The sequence below is a fragment of the Kwoniella bestiolae genome, chromosome 7, assembly GCF_000512585.2.
Source record: "Kwoniella bestiolae CBS 10118 chromosome 7, complete sequence".
NCBI classification, from domain to species: domain Eukaryota; kingdom Fungi; phylum Basidiomycota; class Tremellomycetes; order Tremellales; family Cryptococcaceae; genus Kwoniella; species Kwoniella bestiolae.
The window spans coordinates 1,357,819-1,368,095 of NC_089247.1; the positions used below are offsets into that span (position 1 = coordinate 1,357,819).

At 47.3% G+C, this 10,277-nt stretch overlaps 5 protein-coding genes across 5 annotated transcripts; 4 read left to right on the forward strand and 1 right to left on the reverse strand.

The window, feature by feature from the left end:
- Positions 1–310: 310 nt before the first annotated feature.
- On the reverse strand, positions 311–1,869 carry I302_108429 (uncharacterized protein; the record flags this gene model as incomplete). Its single annotated transcript, XM_019193799.1, has 7 exons — positions 311–343; positions 413–530; positions 602–782; positions 951–1,053; positions 1,335–1,382; positions 1,468–1,665; positions 1,744–1,869. 7 exons carry the CDS (start codon positions 1,867–1,869, stop codon positions 311–313), a joined length of 807 nt encoding a protein of 268 aa, XP_019043922.1.
- Positions 1,870–2,184: 315 nt separating this feature from the next.
- Positions 2,185–5,068, forward strand: I302_108430 (uncharacterized protein; the record flags this gene model as incomplete). The annotated part of the gene is made up of 9 exons (XM_019193798.1): positions 2,185–3,267; positions 3,341–3,529; positions 3,606–3,741; positions 3,797–3,879; positions 3,946–4,137; positions 4,203–4,289; positions 4,361–4,484; positions 4,554–4,720; positions 4,880–5,068. The coding sequence occupies 9 exons, from the start codon at positions 2,185–2,187 to the stop codon at positions 5,066–5,068; spliced, it is 2,250 nt and encodes a 749-aa protein (XP_019043921.1).
- A 406-nt stretch (positions 5,069–5,474) lies between these two features.
- Positions 5,475–6,525, forward strand: I302_108431 (orotate phosphoribosyltransferase; the record flags this gene model as incomplete). The annotated part of the gene is made up of 3 exons (XM_019193797.1): positions 5,475–5,578; positions 5,746–5,971; positions 6,187–6,525. The coding sequence occupies 3 exons, from the start codon at positions 5,475–5,477 to the stop codon at positions 6,523–6,525; spliced, it is 669 nt and encodes a 222-aa protein (XP_019043920.1).
- A 426-nt stretch (positions 6,526–6,951) lies between these two features.
- Positions 6,952–8,175, forward strand: I302_108432 (uncharacterized protein; the record flags this gene model as incomplete). Its single annotated transcript, XM_019193796.1, has 1 exon — positions 6,952–8,175. The coding sequence occupies one exon, from the start codon at positions 6,952–6,954 to the stop codon at positions 8,173–8,175; it is 1,224 nt and encodes a 407-aa protein (XP_019043919.1).
- Positions 8,176–8,901: 726 nt separating this feature from the next.
- On the forward strand, positions 8,902–9,866 carry I302_108433 (40S ribosomal protein eS8; the record flags this gene model as incomplete). The annotated part of the gene is made up of 5 exons (XM_019193795.1): positions 8,902–8,963; positions 9,043–9,226; positions 9,345–9,449; positions 9,512–9,745; positions 9,819–9,866. 5 exons carry the CDS (start codon positions 8,902–8,904, stop codon positions 9,864–9,866), a joined length of 633 nt encoding a protein of 210 aa, XP_019043918.1.
- Positions 9,867–10,277: the final 411 nt, after the last annotated feature.

Sequence of the window (10,277 nt, forward strand, 5' to 3'; positions counted from 1 at the left end):
ATGCTTGAGAAACGTGGACTGTTCTGTTTATAGGTTATAGATTTGATAGATTTTGTATATATCTTGCAGATCGAGTGATTCACTTGTATATAACATTGATACCGTATTTCGTAGTACCTCAACACTCATTATTCCCATGCATACTCCATCAAGCGGAACTTGATGGACACGGACTGCAGCTCAACACGCAGCAAAGCGATGGGAGCATGGTTGGTCATCAAGCCGATAATACGATATATCTTTGATAATAATGAGCAAGTACATTTACATACTTCATGATCACCACAATAGATAACACTCCTTCCACTAATTAAGCCATCTCAACATCCCCGCCGCCATTCGTCTACTCCACCACCAACAAACACATCAGCTATCAAAATCACGACGATACATGGGTTAGCAATGGACCCACCGAGTTATTCATAAAGCTGTCCAGTTCCTTATCCAGATCTCCCTCCGATTTGGGTCCACCACCAGCACGCTTGCCTCCCCTATTGCCACCTGCGCCTGCGCCTCTACCTCTGACAGGACTATCAGATTATTTATCAGCTTATGATCCGAATTCCCTGGTCTACTGACAGGGAGGGAGGGCTAAACTTACCCTCCTCTACCGCCTCGTCCTCCCCTACCTCCTACTGGACCATTACCTGGTGGACCTTGGATTCTGGATAGTAGAGATTGACCACTTGGATTAGCTTGTGCTTGTGCTGGACCTTGACCTGGTGGACCGGGTCGGGGTCGGGATACTATTGGTGCGAGGAGGCGGATCGAGATTGTTTGGCCTGATAGTTGTGGTATCAGCTTTATTACTCAGAAATACGGACGGATGTTGGGGTGAGATGAGAAAAAGGAGGAGAGTTGAAATGTAGACAAGGATTTTGTCACGCTAAAGTGGGCGAAAATACCCTCTCTAACAGATGTTGCGGATCAAAGCTAGAACATTTACCTACCTTTAGTCATAGCTCCGTCAAACTTGTTGATAGCGATCTTAGCCTGTTGGGGCGAAGCAAACTCCATAGTCGCTTCGCCTTTTGATCGACCTGATCTGTCGTACTGTTTGATATTCGATGATGGGCATCTAAAAGCGAACGCAAAGGTGAGCTTGTATACCTTTTGATCGAGGGGAAAAGATAAGAAAAGCTCACCAAAGAAGGAAAGAGAAGATAGCGGGGCATAAGCATTATTTTCTATTCCTTTTGGTTCCCCATCCAACCCAATGCGCACCGATGATTGAGAATGGGCGGTCTCACTCATCCGCATAGATGAATGGATATTCGATACGAATGATTTCCCAGTAACGCGTTAAGTCTGAAATTGAGAGGCTAGTCGCTTACACGTATAGTAGGTCCTTGAACCAAAGTACCAGCTTGGGAGAAGATTCCCTGTAACACATCGAACATGCCGATGAGCTTTCGTTCCCACATTCAAGCTGGCTAAGGTCAGGCCAGAGAGGATTTGGAAACTCACCTTTAGATCAGCAGGAGTGACCTCATAATGTAATCCAACAACCTCGATCCTCGTGGAGATACCAGTGAATCCAGCTCCTGTCCCAGTCAAGGCAGTAGTATCCCTCCTATCTCCTCGATCACCTCTTCGGTCGGATGACTTGGGTCCTTGATAGGCGTCATGTACCCATTTCTCGTCGGTAGATCTGGGTGGAGGTCTCTGCGCAACGTCAAAGAAGACATCCGTCAGCTGCGCTGATTCAGAGCGTGGAAGAGTGAGATGAGAGGTACAACTCACAGAATAAGGCGTATTGTTCGATCTCCTCTCGGTGCCGCTGCTGGTCCTGGGTGCTTTCCTCTGTTGTTGAGGGGCGGTCTTTCGCTTTTCGGCGACTAGGTCGTCTAGTGATTTGTCGAGATCCATGGTGTATATCGTTAGATGTGAGGTATGGTATCAATGAATATAAGCTAAATGTATAGGAGAAGTACTAGTGGAGACGCGGGTGGAATAGGTTTATGAACGGATGAAACGAAGCGCCAGCGGTGAAGGGTGGTACAGAATAGGCGTTCAAAACGGAACCGGTGTTGCTTGCCTATTTTGCCACTGCTCAGTGCCTGGAAAGACGCGTCTCGAGGACGAGGTTAAGCTCCGAGCATCAAGAAGTTGAAAGTGGATAAATTGACATCCCAAAAGCAAATTCATCTCTACATAAGCGTAATAATAGAACTTCAATACACAATGGTCACCCGTCAGTCGCCCTCACCAGACCCACTAGCACTCACCGACAACGACAACGATAACGACGAGATAGGAGAATGTATAGTCGTAACCACCACATCACCAAAGTACGCCGTTGTGCGGAACACCTCCACCCCAAGGAAGAGGGCTGAACCAGTAGTAGAAATCCTCACACCTAGAAAGAGGAAGAAAGTAGATGACGATGAGACTACCACACCCAAGTCCAAGAAGACCAAGACTCCCAAAGTCATCAAGACACCTTCGAACAGGGCGAGTCCCACCCCAAATGGGAAAGTTAGACCTAATCCTTCTTCCATATCCACCACTACACCTAGCAAGAAATTCACTTCTACACCAGGTATAAAGCCCAGCACCACCCCGCGGTTGAAAGGAACTCCCACCCTCGCATCGAGCCTTCACAAACCTTTACCTACACCTCCATCCGGTCAGAATGGCTCAGGCTCAGCCAGGAAAAGACCCAGAGTTTCATCGCCGGCTAAACCCATAGCTAGGAATCTCACCTTTGATCAAGAGATATTCGAGTCCCCTTCTTCCTCTTCGTACAAGACTGCCGAGGAGATTAGTAGAGAGACTTTTCTAGCGAATGAAGCGCTCAAGAGACAGAGGGAAGCTAGGAATTTCCAATATAAAGGCGAGGCGTCTGCTCCGAAGTTGACTAGATCTGGACGACTGGTAGGGCAGGATAGTGCTACCCCTGCGAGGGAGAGTGAAGAATTGGATGAATATGGTGGTAGTAGGACATTTGAGGTCAATCCATTAGGTATCCAGGCTCCCATTGTACCTGATGTGGAGATACGGAGAGATGTTCAAGATGATATTGTCATGGAGGATGAAGAGACATCACGGTCGACGGTGGAATTACCTAGATCTGCGAAGATGTATCTTTGGAAGGTACTTTCGACTCTCACTTCACAGAATATATCTATAGATCCACCACCGTTCGTTGATGAGGAGAAGAACGAAGCGTTGAACGGGATTGTCAATCTTCTGAAGGGGACTGTAGAGAGGGGAGAGGGGAATAGTGCTTTGGTGGTTGGTCCGAGGGGAGTAGGGAAGACTAGAGTAAGCTGATAGGTCTGTGCTGATATATGACAGAAATTATAAGCTGACTTTGGCTTTGGGTGTGTGTGTGTAGACTGTCGCAAGAGCACTTAATCTGCTCCCTTCAACCTCGAAAACTTTACCCATAGTGGTCAGGCTCTCTGGTCTAGCGCAGACGAACGATAGATTGGCGATCAGGGAGATGGGCAGGCAGATAGCTGAAGCGGAGGGAAAGAAGGTGGAAAATGACGAAGAGGACGTCGAGGATGAGGGGAATGATGAGGTACGTCAAATTCACCTGAATTGCAAGTGGACTACAGTTCTGGGAAGCTGATCCAGGTGATTTCATGGCGACGTAGGAATACGCTCCCACGACTTTACCTTCCCATCTACTTGCTCTTCTCACTCAGCCTTCCCCTAGAGCTATTATCATTATTATTGAGGAGTTCGATCTTTTCACTGAACATGCTAGACAAGCGTTATTGTATTGTTTACGTGAGCTTAGCAGGTTCGCATTCTGAAACAACAGCTGACGCTTCGTTATATACAGTGGATGTCGTACAAAGTATCAAAACTGGACCTGTGGAAAGTACAGGACGAGGCGTAGCTGTTATAGGTGTGACTACTAGAATCGTGCGTAACGACCTCCCAACGTTACCTTGTTTTCAGCGATAAGGCAGACTGACTCTGCATCTATAGGACACGCTACTGTTGCTGGAGAAACGAGTCAAATCAAGATTTTCGCATCGTACTTTCCGTATACCCTCTCCGATCTCTTCGGAAGGTATGGGCTGGCGCAAGCTGTTGAAGTTGGCTTTGATATCTTCCGAAGGGCAGGCGGAGGAGATGGAAGAGGATAGGTGGAAAGGGGATTGGCAATTTGCTGTAGAGGTGGGTTGAGATCTCGTCATGATACACCCGACGAATGGCGGGACTGATCATCATGAGCATTACAGATGTTACTGGATGAAGAGAGGATAAAGAGGAATCTGGATAGGCTGACTGGGTTGACCACGGACGTTAGGAATTTGTATCGTCCTTTTGTAAGTCGGCTTTTCTTGAGCTAATGACCTGCGCAGAGGTAGCTGATTTAGGTATGGGGAGCTATATATAGATCTTACCCGTACTCAGCGTCCTGTCATCTCGAGCGGACTTCATGTCGATCCATGAATTAGCGGATAGTGTGATCTCGCAGATCGAAGGTGGAGGTTGGGGATTACAGCTGAACAAGCTGAAAGGTCAGCTTCATCATCTCAGCCGACCCTCAGCCGAATACTTCAAGCTGACCAACGGTTTTCGGTTCTCAGGCTTGCCTCATCCCGCTTTGGGCGTATTGATAATCACGAAACATCTTTCTTATGCCGGGAGAGAAGAATTCAGTTTCGCTCAAGTCGAGGAAGAGTATCTGAGGTTCTCAAGAACCAAGTTAGTGGGGAGTGGGAAAGTCAGGTGGCCCATTGGTGTGTTGAGGAATGTGAGTGATGCTTTGTCGGATCAAACTCAGCTGTTCGCTTCAGTCGGAATGCTCCCAGCATGACCTGTATTGGTTTCTTACTTGACAGAGCACATTTGGATCTTCCATGACTTCATAGAGTATCAGAAGCTGACAATGGATTCTTTGTCTGCCTAATAGGCATTCGACCACCTTCTCAAGATCTCATTACTCACTCCAGCAAGTAACGCCTCGCTCAAACCTCAGTTCCAGAAAGTTAGGTGTACCCTCTCGCCCCATGAGATTGTAGGTTGGTTTAAAGGTGAGGGAGCGAATGTGCTGGGTCCGGAGTTGGGTAATTGGGGGAGGATGATGGGTGGGCATGCGTAGGTGGTATTACCGGGCTCAGAGGTATCTTGGAGGTGAATGGGGTTGTCGTGGTCGGACATGATGCTAGGATGGTATGCGGATTTTACCTTTGGTATATTGCGGATACGGTATTGAGCTGCCCTTGTATATTTGGAAATGTTATCATCATTCTGTGCATATGGTATATTGTAGCTTTAGATATCATGCATGTATGTTGTATCTCCTCATATAGATCATTTACATTACAGAGGTGGTACAGTGGACAGTGGAGGTAGCCACTTTGCACTTCCCACTTTGATCGAGAGATAACGATCACTCACACGGCTATCTCTAATTAGAAGTTTCTTCTACTTCTCCTTCTTCTTCTTCTCTTCTTTCTCCTTCTTCTCCTTTTCACAATGATCATCCATATACAGCTCAACGCACAATGTCCGCTGCACGAGAACTCAGTCAAGAAAAAGTAGCATTCATCGAAGCTGCCATTGAGCATGGGGTCCTGCTCTTTGGGGAATTTACCTTGAAGTCTGGGAGGTGGGTTGGTTTTGCACCGTCCTCAATATGATCATGCTTTTTGAGCTGACTTGACATTCCAATGATTCTCTGATATCACTTCGCTCCTTGCTCCCTGCTTGCAATGACCATACATCATTCGATTGACATCTGATCCATACTCGTCTCCATCCACCTCCCCCAACCAGAAAATCACCCTACTTCTTCAACGCCGGACTCCTCTACACCGGCTCTCTCCTCTCCTCCACCTCCAAAGCATACGCCAAGATCCTCTCTTCCTCGCGTATACCCGAGTTTGACGTGTTGTTTGGGCCGGCGTACAAGGGGATCGCTTTGGCTGCTATCACCGCTGTTGATTTGAGTAGACAAGGGAGGGAGGTGGGGTTCGCTTATAATAGGAAGGAGAAGAAGGATGTGAGTGTTGTTGTTTGGGTTTAGGTGAAGGAGGAGGTACCAGTGGTGTGTGTGGGAGTGGATGCTGATGATTACTGGAATATCTTTATTTGTATCATACTCTTACTTTCCGACGTGACCGAAACTTCACTTCATTTATATACTCGTACTCGAAACTTACATTGTCGATCACTCTCTTATCTTCACCTCATCCGCCCGCCCACCCACCCACGCAGCACGGCGAAGGCGGTGTCCTCGTCGGGTCCCCCCTCAAAGGCCGAATAGTCATAATCGACGACGTCCTAACTCGAGGAACAGCCATAAGAGAAGCCATCGAAATCATCCGAACTCAACCCGAAGCTCAGCTCGTCGGGATAGTCCAGCTGGTTGACAGGCAGGAGAGAGGGACGGGAAGTAAATCGACGGTTCAAGAGGTGGAGGAGGAATTTGGGGTTCCTATTGAGCCGATCTTGAACTTACAGGATATTATCAATTACCTTGAGTCTAGGGGAGGGTATGAGAAGCAGCTGGGGGATATCAAGGAGTATAGGAAGAATTATGGGATTGAGCTTTAAGTTAAAGGCTGGCGGGTAGATGAGATGAAGAGAGAACGGTATAGGGTGTAGGGTATAATCGTGAGAGATGCATTGTCGATGGATCAAATGGATTTGGACGATATATTCACCAAACGACTGTTGTCCGTATTCGGATGGATCACCTTGCTGGTAGGATCCTTTCACCTGACCGCTACTGCTCAAAGAGATCCTTCCGATAGTGCTGAACAAAGGATGTGTTATACTCCACTGATACTTTTGACCTTCATTCACTGATAATTGCTCATTGACATCACTTTACAACTTAACATACACTTACAGTAATACCAAAAATACTCAATCAGCCCATCATCACCTCATATCCGACACTATCATCCATCGTAATCAAGGATTCCATACTCGATACCTCATATATACTTCACACACTCCCAAACGCAACGCAACGCGATGACCGACCCCTCCCTAGATTTCCTACTCGACGGCGGACTCATCCCCTCCCTCCCCTCAGACGGTAGAGTAGCGCACCATGAGTTAATGGGAATGGGCATCAGACGACCCACTCCTGGTCCAGCGCCAGCTCCACTTCCACCGAATCACATCACACGACCAACAGTCAAATCTCCCCCTGATCCTCAGCCTGTATATGGTCTACCGTACATTCCTAATAACCTGCCTCCCAGAGTGACCTTGAATCCCGACCCGAACCAATCTCAGTCCATACAGAATGGGATTACCAGAAGTACCTCGGATGGTACGAAGCCTCCTGCTCATATCCCAGCCGGGTCTGGTGTAATACTATCCCGAGGACATGGGAAGAACCATTCCATCTCGAACATCCAGAGATCCCATCTCCCTGCTTCTCATAAAGCTCAGGGGGACGATGATGGTGTATCTGTTAGAAGAAGCTTATCGTTCAATCAGGTCCACACTCGAACACAGAATCACATTCCTCCATCGCTCATACCCGGGGCAGCGGGGAACACGAAATTACATCATTCGATATCTGATTCTGCTGTTCATGCCAACACGCACACGCGATCTATTTCGAGATCTCATTCAGGTGTAGGATCATCCTCTGGGATAAGGCTGGGTGATGAGGGGGACGAAGAGGTTATTATGAATCTTTTGGATATCCTAGATTCACTTATACTCAAGGAAAGAGCGTTGGATATTGATAGTGATGTAGCGGTTAGAGATAGAAGAGATAGGAGATTGGATCCATTGAATTTGTTAATACCCCTTTCGGTTATACTAGAGGCATTAGTGAATGAACGGACTATCCTCAAATCATCCTCAGAAGAAGGGGTAGTTAGTAAATTACCAACCCTATCCGAAGGGATCAGTCTAACCCTGCCCTCCGGAGAGGTTGACTGGAATATACTCCACTGGTACATCACCTCTTTCGGACAACTCCTGAATGGTATATCACCGTTTCTTAGCGCACTGCAATATGCCGCTACCTCCGGAGCTGTATCCGAAGAGGAGAGGGGGATGTTGGATGATCTGATGAGGAGTGTCAAAGTGTATGTGAGTAAGATGAAGAAGGTTTTTGGGGAGATAGCGGGATTGTATGTTGATAGGTATTCGTTCGTTAGGGGTTGGTGGGATGAGGGGGGGATGAAGGATAGTGCGGGGGAGGTTGGGAGGTGGGGGGAGATGTTTGGGTTGTAGTATTTGATCTGTTGGGCATATTGTATCTGGTTGAGGAGGGATCATCATCTGGTAGTACCTTGTGCATTTGCGACGAGGTTCATTCTGATGTGAGATGGGGATGCATTGTTTTGATCGATGTCTGAGGATGAAGAGAGTGAGAGAGGAGAAGCAGGTCTATGCAAGTTTATCATGACCCGTTGTCTAACGCGGCCAAAATCCTGTATCGTTAACGTCGGCGTTTATTTTGCGATGACTTTTAAATCCGACGTGCCACATCCCCTCACCCAGCTATCATTCCGCCTCATTCCGTCCCCTCCACCATACAACGCAGTACCACCGCACAACCGAGCTAGCTACAGTGGTGTAGTGTTGTATGTACCCTGGCTGGATTCACCATACACACCACGCACTTGCACTTGCACTTGCACCGTCTGATACTGCAGCTCACACACTACATGTTATATTGAAATCTTCAACTTCTACCACTTTCTTTCTTTTTCTTAGCCATCAACATTCAAGTGAGTATACTCGACCTGTACCCATCCACACACATCGACATATCCCAAGTAGCGGTAGCAGGAGGAGCAAAGGAATAAGAAAAAAGAGAAAGAAACAGAAAAATAACAGCGTAGACGAGAGCGGAGGAGAAAATTTCAACAAACGCTCGCTACTTGGGATATACATTTACTATACCACAACACACTTCATACGACCCCTTGCTGATCATCTTGCTATCACAATAGAATGGGTATCACTCGTGATTCGCGCCACAAGCGCTCTGCCTCCGGTGCTCGAAGAGCCCACTAGTGGGTTTACTTTCGTCTACGGGCGAATTTGACTGAAGGAGCAGTGTATTGATGATCTGGTTTTGCTTGTTGCTTTTAGCCGAAAGAAGAGAAAGTTCGAGTTGGGTCGACAACCCGCTATGACCAAGCTCGACTCTTCCAAGAGAATCCACGAGGTCCGAGTACGAGGTGGTAACACCAAGTACAGGGCTCTCCGATTGGACTCTGGAAACTTTGCTTGGGGTTCGGAGCACGTTACTAGAAAGACTCGATTGTTGACTGTGGTGAGTAGGCTTTTCTCTTTTGGCGATAGGATAATGAGTATGGGAATCACATACAGTAGGAGAAGGAGCGGATCATGGGTTTCTTGTGACATTTGCTAATCTGCTTGCAACCCCTTAGCGATACAACGCCACCAACAACGAGCTTTTGAGAACCCAAACCCTTGTGAAATCAGCTGTCGTCGATGTCGATGCCACTCCTTTCAGACAATGGTACGAGGCTCACGTGGGTATCTCTTCTTTCCTCTAAATACATCCCTTCATTGACGTTCGAGTAATCACTCGCAGTACGCTCAACCCGTCTCCCGAGCCAAGAACGCCGCCGCCCCCACTGAAGAAAAGACCGAGGTCAAACAATCCAACCACGTCAAGAGAGTCCTCGAGGAACGAAAGAAGGATGCCAAGATTGACCCTCTCCTCGAACAACAATTCAGAGCCGGTCGATTACTCGCCATCATCACTTCCCGACCTGGTCAATCCGGTCGAGCTGATGGTTACATCCTTGAGGGTAAGGAGTTGGAGGTGAGTAATACAGATAGTGCCTCAGAACGTGATGTAGGACTATAAGCTGATTTCTCTTTGTCATTTTGAATAGTTCTACAACAGAAAACTCCAAGTCCGAAAGGCCAAGCACGCTGCTTAATCGAATTAATCTCTAGTATAGAAGTAATTTGGGTTATTCAGTGTAGGAAGTCTTTGTATTGTTGGAGAGATGGATTCATGATTCTCGACACGAAGCGATTGGTATTCTTGGGTGTGCGTTGATTGCAATGAGCCTAATTCCGGAGCAAGGAGTAGATTGAGGTCCAACGATGGCGAGCAGAGAGATGTTACAACTACCACTGGAACATCGCAGATCGACGAACTCCTGTTCAAGCGAAAAGAGTTATTCTCGCGCCTGAGTGAGCTTGCATGTCAGGAAAAGATCGTGCATTTTCTGAGGGATCTGATGTCTTCATCTACGGTCAAAGAGTTCAGAGACTGATGCATACCGTTTGTACCCATTTGGGAACCACGAGTACCTGAGTTGTTCTTGTTATTTTGGGTTTTCAGG